We start from the raw sequence: 16,546 nt of genomic DNA on the forward strand, positions 1-16,546 counted from the left end.
AAAAATTGCCCAAATTTGGCTGTTATGCGAACATTCGTAACTAGCGAATAGAGAGCAGGAATTGTAAACTTTTCGGCACAGAGTTAGCCAACTAACCAGACTGTGCAATTAACTAGGATCTTTGCCATCAGATAATTGGGAACCAAATTATAGCAAAAATACCAAAGAAAAAAGTCATTTTTGCCTGCATTCTTCCACATAAAACATGATTACATCAAAACTTGCCATTCGATTTCATTCATCCTAGTTCATTGCACAGGCTAGTAATAAAGGAACGAGCGTGCAAAGTTTCATCGAAAAAGATTTATTCATTTCGAAGTTATAACTGCTTGCGCAAAAAGAAAGTGCAAGAAGTCAAGTTTTGAGAAAAACACGATTAAAGTTTTTCATCCCTTGTAGAAACAAGATCATCATGCTCTAGGAAGTTAAAATCCACCAGGTTCATAGCTAGGTTTGAAACAGAACAGCGCAGTGTTCACGGGACAAGCAGGGAGAAACGACATGGACTACAGGTATCTACAGGATGACAAGTATCTCCCCTGTTCAGTGCAGCGTGTAGGAATGATTGTGAATATATGTATGGTTTTTTTGTTTCTTCTGTTGGTTGGAGCTGTTATATATGCTTCGTTCCAAGCAATAAACTTCAGCTGCAAGTAAGCGCTCGTCCGTGTCATTTCTCCCTGCTTGTCCCCGTGAACACCGCGCTGTTCTGTTTCAAATATGTCTTACCAACTCGCCCAAACGTCTGTTTTATCATAGCTATAGCCCTCCTTAGCTGCCATGAGCTCTCTCTTGGCTTTTGTTGCTGCCCATCTTTTCTTGCGACGTTTTACCTCACCCGTTGTTTGATGCTGGGCCTTCTTCACACGGTACTGATCACTGGTGCCACATGCTACAAGAGTGTGGTGGCCAGGTTCGATGCCTGCTTCACTCAAAATATCTGCTGTACTCCTGTTGCCATCATTGAAGTGGCACACAGCATCATATAAAACAAAAAGTAGGATGGGCAGGCTCACATGGACGTCTTTGGGTACCCGTTGCCAAATCATACCGTTGAAATTCTCGTTGGCATTTTGGGTTTTTCTATGCAGGCACTGCTTTAAGAGCTCATCCGTACAAAGGTCAGTATACACCAGCTTCACTTTGTTGAGTACCTCATTGGAAAGGCCTCCCTTGTGCTTGTAGCATCCACCACCGAGTGCATTCCGCCGGTTAAACCCGCACCAACTCTCAGTGCCAAGAGGGCCTTGGTGTTTCATCTGTTGAAATGCAGTGAAACAGGCTCGCTAATGCAGCTTGCTTCATGGCTTGCAGGTCTCCTACATTCGCTCTGATGGCAATACCATAATAGTTCTGCAAACGGTCGATGAGGACATCCGTTAAGTTTCCTTTGCCTCCAAGCCCACGAACACTTTTTTTTCAACTTTCGTAGTCGGCATCCAAGACGCTTCTGTACGTGCCTAATGCACTCCAGTTTACACAGGTTATTTGCGCCATATATGTCCTTTATAGGCGCGTGGCTCTTGGAGTTGCCATCTCCATAGAAGTCTACATATTTTAAACCACGACTTCTTTCTGCACTCTCGAACATACGATAGAGCCCTACTGCCTCCGTACCACCAGCACTACCGGTGTAGTTCGCTTGGCACTCGGTATAGTTTGCCTTCCACTCCAGAAATTCAGTGCTTGAGGGGTTCAACTTGCTTTTCGAATCGCACGCCCTACATTTACTTGACAAGCCTTCTACGTCAATAACTTTCCCAGTATCAATGGATATCAAGGACACACAGCCGTTCAATGAAGAATGCCCACGCCTATGCCATGTGGCATCACCTAACACACCACACTCAGTACATTGCAGAACACAACGCACTGAAGCAACGGCAGTCATCATTCACTTAGACGCAACACACTCTGCAGCTTTATAGAGCTTTGCAGACATATTTTGGCAGGCAGAATGTCAAGGCGGCGGTGGCATGTTCATTACTTAGGTCAGCGTTACAGCTCCAGAATATCCCTTGCTCGGCTGACACATTGCGCAGACAAGACGCACGCTACTCTCAATAGCACTTCCAGCCTTTTTTGACGATTGAAATGAATGTGCACATGCACACGCATCACAAAGAACAGCATATGCACATGATATTCCAAGCTGCGAGAATTGTTCCCATCTGAGCGCCGTCTTCTTGCATTCCGGGCAGGCCAGTTTTGCAAAAACAGATGATAGGATCTCCATATCTATAATCATATTACCTTGCAGCGGCACTTCACAATTGTTCTCCAAGTTCCTAAGCTTTGCAGCACTGGCCGATACATTCGCGTCCGCATGGTCATCGGCCGGAGCATTCATCGTGTGACGATTGCCAAGAAATTTCCGTTTCAATTGCTTTTTTACCATGAACTTGACCATGCCTTCTTATAAAACACGTCCAGCCTATGTTCTTACTGTTGCTACTAAAAATAATACCTATTAAAAGGGCGAATCCGGTAGCATTCGAAGCGGTAGCATAAAGCTAATGTAAAGCGCACAGAAGCGCACGCAAAGTAAACAACACAACAGAGACGCTTGTAGCCATATGTAGCCATAGAGTTTCTCACTATAAAACTCATAGAGTTTGTAGGAAATTCTATGATAAAACCACGACCTACTGTATAAAACCTATGCTTGTAATCCTTGTAATGGGTGGATGGATGTTATGAGCGTCCCCTTTGGAACGGGGCGGTGGGTTGCGCCACCAAGCTCTTGCTACTATGCTGTCTAATATCCTACCTAGGTTAACCAATGAAAAAAAAAAAAAAACCTATGAACTACCACGTTCAAATTTTCTGATCCCCTATTGCAAACTGTGCTTTTGTACGTCTCCATCTTTTGTCGTTTCCCTACTTTTCTTCCACCAATCCTCCAATCGCCTCTTACTAATGTCTATTGCGGACCTGTTTGCTTTACCACTGCTCCCGCTGAACCCAAAGGCTTCAAGGAGGCCAGTGGTGCCTAAATTGACCGCTGGGTAGACGTCTTCACATTCTAATAAAATATGCTCCGTCGTTTCCCTAGCTTTACCGCAGCAAGCACATGCTTCTTCTTCCTTCTTATATCTCGTGTTCTAAGGCATCCCGATCTCGCATCGAAAAGTAATGAGCTTCCCTTTGAGTTATCATAAATGGTTTCTTTCCTGATTTTGTTTTTTCCTCTTAAGTAGTTACTCATGGCAGGTTTCTTTTCCATTGCCGCCACCCATGAGATTAATTCAGCCTCTCTGACTTTCCGCTTGACCTTCTTTGTTGCTGTGTTGCCCACCCCACAGGCCGCATACTTTCTGGTAAGCTTCCTAGTTCTTTTCCTCCACTGTGAATCAATGTTTTGCCTGTACAGATACCTGAACACTCTCCCAGCCCATTTACTTTCTTCCATATTCCTCAGCCGTTCTTCATACTCAATTTTACTGCGAGCTTCCCTCACTTCAAAACTAGACCAGCCCTATCCCCCTGCCCAGCTTCATTTGTAGTCTTCCCGTGAGCGCCCAATGCGAGGCGACCCACTGATTTTTGGTTCCCGTCGAGTCCTGCCTTTGTATAATCTTTTAAATATAAGACTAAAACATAAAAGAAAATTTTCAATATACGCCGTTGATTATCGCTGAGTTATCACTTTCTGAATACCAAACCACACCAGTTTCGGTTTCAGAACTGTTCATTAGCTGTTTGAAAGTTTGCTATAACTTTTGAACTAAATAAGATACGAACATGATTCTTGCTGCGAAATATTTTTAAATGTTTCGGGATTCTCTAAATCTAAAAAAAGAAAAAAATATTATTTTTACAAAAAAGCGCCTTTTCAAAGGTGGCCTTAAGGTGGCCTTAAGCCAAATTGTATTTAAGAAAAATTGACGTCATTACTAGAACACAAAGGCAGCACGAGGGTGACGCTTGCCCTGGTTGCCGACACTATTCAGTGTCGGGCAACGCGAAAGGTCGCTGGTTCGACCTCATTTCTGTCGGTCTTGTGGGGGCCTGCGGATGTTCTCTCGCGGAGCTTTACATAATGGGTGCTACTGAAACATTGTTTAAATAACAGTTGTGTGACCAAACTTGTACCCGTGTGTTCGCTGCATAGTTTCCCGCCGTATTTGGTGTTGTTTTGGGATGTAAGGACCCAGGTATTGATACAGACCATTGTGGACCCAGGAAAAACTGCTCAGATCCTTAAAAAGCGCTGAGTTTCGTTTTCGATTCCGACTGAATCTCCCAGGAGAGGGCGTCTGCGCTGAGCGTGCTGGTTTTTGTTTGGATCTCGGGTGTACGCGATTGGGATATTTTTTAACATCCCTTTACTTTAATTTCTAGCACACACAGTTTACCAAAATTGGCACTGCAATGTCATCTCAACGCCTGGTGAGAAAAGCGTCGCATGCGGGTAGTTGGTACACCGACTCGGGTAAGGCAAATTGGTGCTCGAGTGACTTTTAAACGGGCACAGCTGTTTCTACAAAGGCTTTTGTTTCCTTAAGTGCGCATTTCGTGGTGAAATAACTCAATTTATTAGTTATGTAGCGGATGGCCAAGTGGCCTGAGCAGTGGTCAAACGCTTTCCGTTTCGATAACTTTGCGAACTGCTTGTGTTTTGCGTTTTAAAACGGAAGGCTGTTGCTGTAACATCTCGGAAAGTTGACACCACCTCACGTCGTTTTGACAGCTTCTGCGGATGTCCCAGCTCAATTATGATTTCATAGGGAAAATAACGAAGGAGGCAAATGTTACGCCTGTGCCTGAGTCCACCGGTGTCACACGACCACTTTCGATCGCGATAAAGCCCGATCCGGATTGAAATTATCGGTCGCGTCTGGCTTCATTGCTCGATCTGCGGAAGGGAGCCAATCGCAGTCGAGAATTTCGATGCGGATCGGGCTCAATCGCGATCGAAAGTGGCCATGGGACACTGGTATTAGTCTCGCACGGCTGGCGGTTCCTGTTTGTTTGATTGTGGCAGCGTTTTTAATTCATAACGTAGCATGTTTCACGTGGATATGACAAAATGCCGATAGGCAGTTCGCGTGCATCTTTCGTGATTGTACTCTAGCCAACCATGAAATGCCCCGGGGAAAGAAAAGTATTTTATCTGAAGAGTTGTTGTCTGAACTACGAGTTTGTGACGTTTAATCTAAGCGTTATCGCTGAGAAATCTTGGCGTTGGCAGTGAATGATTTCTGTTAAAATGTCATTGAGATAAGATAAATTAGACCTTTGCATATGCAACCTGTCTTTCCTGCTGATCAGTCGTGAGCCGTATCTTGAGATGCTGTGCAAACAGGCATCCCATATGAAAATCTCATTTCTGGTCTTTTCCAAAGCTAAAGTGCCCACATAATGTATCATCTTCACTATCTACAAGTAGTTAAAGCATGTTACACTGACAGACATGGGATATTACCAGTATTCCTGAATCACGTGGTTGCTTTTTTTGTTCATCTTTCAGCACGGGAATTAAGGTATCAACTTGAAAACTGGCTTTCGGCTGTGGGGCCACCAGCATTTGGCCCGGCCAGGGCAATCATAGCGCCGTAAGTACAGGGTCCTCCTATATATGCTCAATTTTAGTGAACAGTCCAGCTTCTCTGCACTGAAGAACACTGACAAAAACATCTGCTGTCCTTGTCGCAGGCATGCTGGCTATCAGTACTGTGGTGCCTGTGCTGCATATGCCTACAAGCAAGTCGACCCTTCTTCCGTGTGGGTATCTTTGTCGTGGCAGAAGACAACAGCTTCTCACTGGTGCTTTGCTAAAGACTCACCTTGAGAAGTCGTGTGCATACATAAACGATATAGTCTATCTCTGCCCAGATGAAGTGTACTTTGAGTAGACTCTCCTGACTTTCAGACTGTCAAATTGTTTGTGAGGTAGCTCTCTCTGACAGAAAGTTCTGTACCTGCCATAGTGGAATAGTGGCTTTGGTGTTGTGCTGCTAAGCCCGAGATCAAATCCCAGCCATGGCGGTCACATTTTGATGTGAGTAAAATACAAAAATGCACATTTATTGTGCATTGGGTGCTCATTACAGAATCCCAGAAGGTCAAAATTAATCTGAACCCTCCACTAAGGTGCCTCTTATTATCATAGGGTGGGCTTGGCATGTAAAACCACATTACCAAATTATTTCTAAGCCTGCATCCAACAGGTGAAATCGACAATGTACACAACATGAGCTTAATATCCGCACTAAAAAATCAGAAGCAAATAGTGACCTTAACATAGTAAATGCCAGGGCATTGGGTAATTTTCTGGGTGACAAGGTGTGGTCCCTTACGCATTGGCGTTGTGTGAATATAAGACCAAAGTTTTGGGCAATTTAAGAAATAGCCAGAATGACCCCTTAAGTCCATCTATACTCTGTTTTATAGTTAGTTCGTAATGCTGTGGAAGCTACACAAGTTGTCTAGTCATAGATGCACTGACTGCACCATACTGCGCCATGATGGAAATGGTGCCAAATGCTGTGCCAAATTGATGCTTATCACATGTATTGTGCCGCACATGTGCCAACATTCACTTGCTTCGATATTCAAGTGAAAAAAAAATATATATATATACGTTAGACTTTGTTGGTGCTGAAGTATATGAGCATATGTCAGGAAGGGCTCGGGACTCCCCTCTCTTTCTGGATCTGCCAGTGTTTATGAACAACGCGGCATTGCCCTGGGTAAGCCGAATAATCAGAGCAGGTGCAAAATTGATTAGCGATGGACATATTGCAGTAAGACCGATACTTAGGTTAGTTGGCTGAGACGCATTTTTCTTTTTGCATTTATTGACGTCTGTTTGTCACTGTGTGCATTTCCATGGCACATGAATTCTTGCTACTACAAGTGCTAGGCATTTGCGGTTGCTTCATAATCCATTAGTGATGTCTGCATGTCCTGGGTTAGTAGACAGCTTTAGTTCAGCGTACGCAACTGTAGCGTAGGCTATACGCTATAATATAGCGTACGCTAAGCAGCGCACGTTTTCTACAATTTTAGTTGGCCGACGATATTTTTGGATCTCTGAGGCCATATGCCGTCGTTGCGGCTATTTCGCGCCTGTAGCGATAGGTGGCGCTGACATCTTGAACGTTTCTTTCATTAGGCTTCGACTCATTCATAACGAGAAGCGATCTCCAAAACACCATGAAGTTATCCATAATACTCTGTCATCGAAGCGGCCTGAGACTAAGCGAAATCTGTTTACACAGTCATTTGCTACGAACGAAGCGCATTTTACAAAAACAATGCCAAATTCAATTCGAAGCGGGCAGCCGGGACCGCCGCCATGTTTCCCGCAAACTCCACAAACCACGAAAAAAGGCTAACGCTAACTCGTTTGTGTTGCGTACGCCCACTATACCCGCTATTTTGTTTAGCGTTCAGCGCATACGCAGTGACGACCCGCTATTTTTTAGCGTACACAATGGAATAGCATACGCTATACTAAAACTGTTTAGTGTTTCAGATCTGCTGTGTGTAGTTTAGAAACAGTTATTTTAGGTCATTGTGGTGACGTACAATATTGAGGGCACAGCTGCACAACACGATTTTGCATGTGGCACATTTTATTACAGCTAGGCAGCCTGTACATGGAAAAAAAGTGAAAACGGGACAAGGAAGCAGACATGGGTGCACATGCTACACTACACAAACCCTATTCCATCTATCTATGCCTGTGAGGAAAACAATAAAGATAGCGTCCTTGAATTGGGTGGCTGTACATATCAACTTGTAGACAAGAATTTAGCAGATTAAACACCTTAACAGGTGAAATTTATAGCAGATGAAAGGGATAACTAAGTCAATGACAGCTGGGGAGGAATTCACTCTTCATTGGAATGCAGAATTAACTGCAACTTTGGATGAAATCTGCATTTACCTTCATCCTTCATCTTTTTATATAGTAAGAAACTGGAACAGCAAGGCGAAAGAAAAGTTGCATCTTGATGTAATACATAATGAATGTAGTTTTTCAGAGAGTACTAACACACACATTGTGTTTTTCCTTTAACTGCATACGGAGCTTCTTCATTGCACTAGAGGAGTAAGTTACTACTCCAAAGCATTGTTTCCTTGCTCCAAAGGCATATATTGGTGCTTCAAACTGATTTTTCCTGCCCCAACAACTGCTCGATGACCAAGCGCTGTTTCTATCAATGTAGAAGTCTCTTATGCGCATTTCGCAGTGCAAAAGGATTGAAAGTTGGGCAAGCTGGTACGGTAACATATTCTTGGTTTGTAGTGCGAAGTGACACACACACAGATTAGAAGAAGACTGGACAAGCGCTAACTCTCAACTAAATCTTTATTCTTTATCTTTGCAGTGCATTTGTTTTTGATCTGTGATGCTGTCTATGCAGCAACTACTTAATATATTACAACTATAACTTGTGTACTTTGCAAAAAAATGCATATTTGTGCACATTTGTCCTTCTGGCATGTGACTTGCTGTGTTTCGGTCGCAAGTGCAAGATGGTGCACTGTCACCGCTGGTTGCAGGAATGTGTCACTCTGCTCATTTTCCGGTAAATGGTCTCAGATCTGAAATACATTGAATGTAACAAATACATCATATTTTGCGACTTAAAAGTGTGAGACCTGAAGGCCACATAGCAAGTTTTGGTTATAGGCTGGAAGTTGTTACGTGCTCTCTAAGAAGCGTTCTACCAGAAGAATTTTTCTAATCAGTTCATTAGTAGCAGAGATAGGAATATTCGAAGTGCCGCAAACCGATGATTTCCGGAGGCGAGTGTTATCGCCAACATGGCCTCTCTCTCCACTTTGCCTGTCTTGCCTCCGCAAGCAGAATTCCTTCTCTGTGTTCATACTGGAGTTTGAGGATCGCATGATAGATACGTCATGGGCCCTGCCTTCTTGTTTTTTCTCTCTAGCGTTTTTGCTGAGTGGCATACTTCCGGTGACCTTCTCACTCATTTGCTGTTGAGCTTGTATCATGTTCGCAACAGATGATTTTGCGCTCTCAGCACGAGAACACCTGATTAGCGGTATAAGTCAGTCGCATTAAAAGGTAGACGGCCTGCATCGACCAGCCACCTACACAGAGCATACAGACGGCTCTTCAAAAGGGCACTGCAACATCTAGACCACAGGAAAAAAAAAATTTATACAATGCCACCATAAACAAGTGAGCCAAATATTGTTTTGCTGCGTGCAATGGAGAGCCCACAATCATGCTTAAAAAGTGTGACTTTCTAGACCCTCTGCATCATGCCCTGTCTATGACGTCGTAGACCCAGCAACCCATAGATGCCAGCCATTGGGTGATTGTTTGTGATCACGAGAAAGTTTGCTTGCACCACATGCACATCCAACCAGTTTTCAAGCAAACAGGAAAGTGGAAGTTAATGCATCTTGCTCTTCCTGCCATCACTTCTTTGTTGTCCCTCTCGAGAGCCTTTGTCAGACACAAAGTGTCAGTGCACCTGTAGAGAAGAAAGACGCAGTAGTCGGGGCGTTGCTATCAGGTACCCCAGCTAATAGGAAAGAGGACAAGGATAGGAAACATGTTGAAGAAGAATTGGGAAAGATTACTCTCTCTACATCTATGTAATGAGGTCCTTTTCAGAAATTTATCTGGCAGTATATTCATTGAAAGGTGCCACACTCCAGTTTGTTCTCAGTTTTGAAGAAACGATGTTGCAGGGCCTCTTTAACAGTCTCACAACTTACCTTTTGTATTCTACAAATGCTGGTGCTTGCTGCTCGACAGCTCTCTTTAAATAACTTGCTTCATGACGGGTATGCATTGCTTTGCATTAGAGTGTAATGTTTGCAACCTGCAGGCGGCGTGTCTTCATCCTGGGGCCCTCCCACCACGCCCGTCTTGGAGGGTGCGGTCTTTCCCCAGCTAAATCCTACAGGACACCCTTATACGATCTCACCATAAATCAGGAAGGTGTGTGTGTGTCTGAATAGATTTTGAGCTAGTCGGTTCATGGCAAATGCTAGTTTAACTAGAGAACTGAAGACACCGGGCAAAAGGTGGACAAGAAATCCTTGTCTTTCTTTTGTCTGTTATCTTCAGTTAGCAGTTAAACTAACTAACTATAGGTGTATGCATTCTAGACATGCACATTGTCCTTGTCACCAGACAATGAAAAGAATGTGAAAGTCTTTGTAAAGAAGATTATTTTGGACACGCTGTGACTTTGCAGCTGGACTTGTGATGATTCCGTTAGTCGTCGCTGTAGTCAATTGTTGCACTGGCTCTCTTATATTCCTCATCACCTGCCACGGTGGCTATGGCGTTGCGCTGCTGGGCACAAGGTCGTCGGTTCAATTCTCGGCTATGGTAGTTGCACTCTGATTGGGGCAAAATGCAAAAGCACTCGTGCACCGTGCTTTGGGTGCATGTTAAACAAAAGACAAGCTGTTCCAAATTATTCTGGAGTCCTCCTTTGGTATCCCTTGTAACCAACTGTGCAGTTTCTGTATGTTAAAGCTCGTGACCTAATAATCTGCACAGTTGTGCAGTGATGTAAAATACTCACAGGAGAGTGAAGAAAAGAAACCATGCCAGGCAGTGTTGAACATGGGTACCCTCACTTTGATATGTTGATGCTACAATCAAAGGATATGTTGGCGGAATCACAGTAATCGTATCTGCACATGCAGTGGTGCACGAGACCACAACAAAACAACATGGGAGGGAAAGATGAGCAAATGCAGTGGTGAGAACTGAAAGCAGGGAGCGATAGGAGGAGCAAGCAGTAGTCGTGGTTCTGCTAAGCACATTGTTCATTGCACTGCTGCAAATACTTTGCCTGACTGATATTGCATAAAACAGTGCATGTTATACTGCCTGCAGTAAAACGCTAGCTGTCACTGTCACAGCTTAGCGCTTTGGGCCCAGCTGCAGACTCTTCCGTTTGCCACGTTGCCATGTTAAACATGGCTTTTAGAGCAGTACTGACGTATCTCCTAAGTTGTGGAGCGACTACTGCATATTTCTAGCGCATAAAAGGCTTTGGCAAGCATGAACACTGGCACATGCTTGCAAGACATCTTAATTCGGTGCTAAAGTTTATCTTGAAACGTGGAGCTGGTGCCGTGGATACTATCGTCATGTTATGATGCAAGGTAAAATTTGCTGATGTTCTAGGTACAGTGATGTTTCTCATTAAAAAACAAAACAAATGTGCTATGTGTGTTATATATAGCTGTGGTTATGTATGGCAGCCACAGCAATCGCAGCTATAGAGTGAGCCAGTAACATGTAATATTGTGACACAGCTTCCTCCTGTATGCGGAAATAAACTGGTTCATAGAAATAAGTATTATACGTAGTTAATTATTTAGGGTGCTCTGATACTTGTCAGTATTAATTCTTGTGTTTAGAGCGGGTAGGTCTTCACTTAAGGAGAAAAAAAAAGATAATGCTGGAAATCTTATGTCAGTACTCCTTTAACTTGGAGCTGATAATCCTGCAACTGTCATAGCGGAAAATTTTACGTGTTTGTCTTTTTGAGCTTAGATTATAGAGCTTTGCCATCAGCTTTCTTTTTCATCTTATTTGTTTGCATTCAATTGAAACTTGTATTGCTAATCATGCCAAGTTCCTTAATTTTTTGTTTGCTATTCCCATCTATGTACTGCCATTTTTGCTGGGCAGAGACTTGCTGAAAGTTTAAACAGCTATAATGTGCAGTGGTTTTGATATGTGATCAACAGTTGCTTCAATGTACTGCTTATGAATTTTGAAACCATGTTGACTGGCTCATAATTCTGTGCATTCCTGTTTGCAGTTTATGAAGAACTTTACGAGACTGGTGCATTTGAAGAGGTATCAATTCATGTTGATGAGAATGAGCACAGTCTAGAAATGCACCTACCTTACATTGCGAAGGTCATGGAAAAGTGAGTGCGCCAAAGCCAATTTTCACCTGACTGCACATCGACTCCCCTTGGTGTAATGAACTATAATGACAATCTGTTTACTGCACGCAGTTTCCTTTCCTCGGTGATTTTATTTAAATATAGCATCCATGCACATAGTTATAGTTATAGTTATAGAGCGCACATAACTGAACCTGGCACGCACTTATTCTCTTAGTTTTAGTTCTGAGTTAATCGAGGAAGTGCATCTTTACTTACACATGTATATTAAAGAGGCCAGACGATGTGCATTAGAAATTTGGATGCCGCCAATATGTTCTGCTCCAATCGTAAGATTTTGCACATTCTGTGCAATGATCCTTCTCTGTGTTCTGCAGTTTCAGTGTTGCCGCTGCTGTTACAGTGGTGACATGCAGGCATACTATAATTATGTGTGGTTGCTTTGGGAGAAATGTGTAACATACTGGAAATTTTATGTTGGCCACATGAAATGTGGTTAATGGAGACCAGGACTTGTATTTTGTAATGTTTCATTTCATTTTTCATATTTTGTATTAGGTGGTAGCGCATGAATCATGTTAGAGCCAACAACAAAGGGCAAAAGCAATGGAAAGTGAAATGGAATGTTGGAAAATATGGCCAATGCTGCTTATGTGATTACCCACACTATTTTATGTTTGAGGTTCAGGGGGATAGCAAAGAAATCTGCTGAGTTGTCCTTATACGGCATAGCCTCGATGTAACAGGCACAGATACAGTTGAACCCAGCTATACCGAACCCATTTACATGGAATTATCCCGTATATTGAACAATTTCTGAACATAGTATATTTACAATGAGTATATGTAGAAAAATTATGCTTACATAAAAAAATATAGCAATGACTCCCAATATATTGAACGTCAAGCAGCGCAAAAGTGCCCCCAGAAGTTGGATTTCCCTTTTGCTAGTGACTTGGCTCACTGCTTTTCTCGTTCATTGTATTTGCACCTTATGGGCCATCTCCCGCAGTGTTGCCATGATGGCTAGTACAAGGCGGCAGAACTTTCCTTTTACCGCGAAGCTCGAAATCATAATTCAAGTCAAACGTGGTGAGAAGCCGAATGTCGCCGCAGCATACAAGATTCTGAGGAGCACTCTCAGAACAATATTGAAGTATAAGGGGGAGATTAGGGCTAAAGCAGACAAATGACTCGGTGCCCGTAGCACTCGTGTACAAGCAGTTCATCCGAAACTGCTTCAGACATGCCAACTTCTGTGTGCCGGTGATGTCTGATAATTCTGGTGAGTGTGTCGAAGCCATTGCCGATGTTACCGAAGTTTGGTGCAAGCTGTCAGAATTTCAGGAAGTCATTGACGGATCGATGGTCAACGAGTTTGTGAGTGCGGATGATTTTGTTGTGACTATGGGAGAGCCTAAAGACTACATTGCCGACATCATATTGAGCACAAGTGAAAGCAGGCACAATGAGGAAAGCAATGACGATCCTTTGCCCACATCCTTCAAGGTGATTGGTGCATTCACACTAGCCTGTCGCTTCTTTGTGAATGTTGAAAGTTGCGACCTCAGCTGCTCCAACTCTTTAGACAATGTGGAGAAGTGTGTGCTGTCACAGGTAGCGAGCCCAAGCAGAAGAAGATACAGAACTATTTCATGTGAAACTAAGCTAGTTTCATCAATAAATTGCACCCGCCATGGTTGCTCAGTGACTATGGTGTTGGGCTGCTGAGCACGAGGTCACGGGATCGAATCCCGGTCATGGAGGCCGCATTTCATCATCATCATCATCATCAGCCTGGTTACGCCCACTGCAGGGCAAAGGCCTCTCCCATACTTCTCCAACAACCCCGGTCATGTACTAATTGTGGCCATGTCGTCCCTGCAAACTTCTTAATCTCATCCGCCCACCTAACTTTCTGCCGCCCCCTGCTACGCTTCCCTTCCCTTGGGATCCAGTCCGTAACCCTTAATGACCATCGGTTATCTTCCCTCCTCATTACATGTCCTGCCCATGCCCATTTCTTTTTCTTGATTTCAACTAGGATGTCATTAACTCGCGTTTGTTCCCTCACCCAATCTGCTCTTTTCTTATCCCTTAACGTTACACCTATCATTCTTCTTTCCATAGCTCGTTGTGTCGTCCTCAATTTGAGTAGAACCCTTTTAGTAAGCCTCCAGGTTTCTGCCCCGTAGGTGAGTACTGGTAAGACACAGCTATTATATAGTTTTCTCTTGAGGGATAATGGCAACCTGCTGTTCATGATTTGGAAATGCCTGCCAAACGCACCCCAGCCCATTCTTATTCTTCGGATTATTTCCGTCTCATGATCCGGATCCGCCGTCACTACCTGCCCTAAGTAGATGTATTCCCTTACGACTTCCAGTGCCTCGCTGCCTATTGTAAATTGCTGTTCTCTCCCGAGACTGTTAAGCATTACTTTAGTTTTCTGCAGATTAATTTTTAGACCCACTCTTCTGCTTTGCCTCTCCAGGTCAGTGAGCATGCATTGCAATTGGTCCCCTGAGTTGCTAAGCAAGGCAATATCATCAGCGAATCGCAAGTTACTAAGGTATTCTCCATTAACTTTTATCCCCAATTCTTCCCAATCCAGGTCTCTGAATACCTCCTGTAAACACGCTGTGAATAGCATTGGAGATATCGTATCTCCCTGCCTGACGCCTTTCTTTATTGGGATTTTGTTGCTTGCTTTATGGAGGACTACGGTGGCTGTGGAGCCGCTATAGATATCTTCCAGTATTTTTACATATGGCTCATCTACACCCTGATTCCGTAATGCCTCCATGACTGCTGAGGTTTCGACTGAATCAAACGCTTTCTCGTAATCAATGAAAGCTATATATAAGGGTTGGTTATATTCTGCACATTTCTCTATCACTTGATTGATAGTGTGAATATGGTCTATTGTTGAGTAGCCTTTACGGAATCCTGCCTGGTCCTTTGGTTGACAGAAGTCTAAGGTGTTCCTGATTCTATTTGCAATTACCTTAGTAAATACTTTGTAGGCAACGGACAGTAAGCTGATCGGTCTATAATTTTTCAAGTCTTTGGCGTCCCCTTTCTTATGGATTAGGATTATGTTAGCGTTCTTCCAAGATTCCGGTACGCTCGAGGTCATGAGGCATTGCGTATACAGGGTGGCCAGTTTCTCTAGAACAATCTGTCCACCATCCTTCAACAAATCTGCTGTTACCTGATCCTCCCCAGCTGCCTTCCCCCTTTGCATATCTCCTAAGGCTTTCTTTACTTCTTCCGGCGTTACCTTCGGGATTTCGAATTCCTTTAGACTATTTTCTCTTCCATTATCGTCGTGGATGCCACTGGTACTGTATAAATCTCTATAGAACTCCTCAGCCACTTGAACTATCTCATCCATATTAGTAATGATATTGCCGGCTTTGTCTCTTAACGCATACATCTGATTCTTGCCAATTCCTAGTTTCTTCTTCACTGTTTTTAGGCTTCCTCCGTTCCTGAGAGCATGTTCAATTCTATCCATATTATACTTCCTTATGTCAGCTGTCTTACGCTTGTTGATTAACTTCGAAAGTTCTGCAAGTTCTATTCTAGCTGTAGGGTTAGATGCTTTCATACATCGGCGTTTCTTGATCAGATCTTTCGTCTCCTGCGATAGTTTGCTGGTATCCTGCCTAACGGAGTTACCACCGACTTCCATTGCACACTCCTTAATGATGCCCACAAGATTGTCGTTTATTGCTTCAACACTAAGGTCCTCTTCCTGAGTTAAAGCTGAATACCTGTTCTGTAGCTTGATCTGGAATTCCTCTATTTTCCCTCTTACCGCTAACTCATTGATCGGCTTCTTATGTACCAGTTTCATCCGTTCCCTCCTCAGGTCTAGGCTAATTCGAGTTCTTACCATCCTGTGGTCACTGCAGCGCACCTTGCCGAGCACGTCCACATCTTGTATGATGCCAGGGTTAGCGCAGAGTATGAAGTCTATTTCATTTCTAGTCTCGCCGTTCGGGCTCCTCCACGTCCACTTTCGACTATCCCGCTTGCGGAAGAAGGTATTCATTATCCTCATATTATTCTGTTCCGCAAACTCTACTAATAACTCTCCCCTGCTATTCCTAGTGCCTATGCCGTATTCACCCACTGCCTTGTCTCCAGCCTGCTTCTTGCCTACCTTGGCATTAAAGTCGCCCATTAGTATAGTGTATTTAGTTTTCACTCTGCCCATCGCCGATTCCATGTCTTCATAGAAGCTTTCGACTTCCTGGTCATCATGACTGGATGTAGGGGCGTAGACCTGTACAATCTTCATTTTGTACCTCTTATTAAGTTTCACAACAAGACCTGCCACCCTCTCGTTAATGCTATAGAATTCCTGTATGTTACCAGCTATATTCTTATTAACCAGGAATCCGACTCCTAGTTCTCGTCTCTCCGCTAAGCTTCGGCAGCACAGGACGTGCCCGCTTTTTAGCGCGGTATATTCTTCTTTTGGCCTTCTTACTTCACTGAGCCCTATGATATCCCATTTACTGCCCTCTAATTCCTCCAATAGCACTGCTAGACTCGCCTCACTAGATAACGTTCTAGCGTTAAACGTTGCCAGGTTCATATTCCAATGGCGGCCTGTCCGGAGCCAGTGATTCTTAGCACCCTCTGCTGCGTCGCAGGTCTG

At 43.6% G+C, this 16,546-nt stretch overlaps 2 protein-coding genes and 1 pseudogene across 2 annotated transcripts in view; 1 reads left to right on the forward strand and 2 right to left on the reverse strand.

Annotated features, from left to right (window-relative positions):
* LOC142564157 (uncharacterized) overlaps positions 1-16,546 on the reverse strand; it is a 263,799-nt gene that overhangs the window by 87,002 nt on the left and 160,251 nt on the right. The gene's annotated exons all lie outside the window — the stretch shown is intronic.
* LOC142564040 (uncharacterized) lies at positions 62-2,591 on the reverse strand (annotated as a pseudogene).
* The window catches only part of LOC142564008 (protein MEMO1), a 36,067-nt gene continuing 23,760 nt past the window's right edge, over positions 4,240-16,546 (forward strand). Inside the window, exons 1-5 of the mRNA XM_075674811.1 lie at positions 4,240-4,435; positions 5,474-5,558; positions 5,659-5,727; positions 9,822-9,934; positions 11,784-11,895. Coding sequence (XP_075530926.1) covers positions 4,375-4,435; positions 5,474-5,558; positions 5,659-5,727; positions 9,822-9,934; positions 11,784-11,895 — 440 coding nt within the window. The 5' untranslated portion in view covers positions 4,240-4,374. The remainder of the gene's footprint in view (positions 4,436-5,473; positions 5,559-5,658; positions 5,728-9,821; positions 9,935-11,783; positions 11,896-16,546) is intronic.

This window comes from Dermacentor variabilis, chromosome 11 (assembly GCF_050947875.1).
Source record: "Dermacentor variabilis isolate Ectoservices chromosome 11, ASM5094787v1, whole genome shotgun sequence".
Classification (NCBI taxonomy): Eukaryota; Metazoa; Arthropoda; class Arachnida; order Ixodida; family Ixodidae; genus Dermacentor; species Dermacentor variabilis.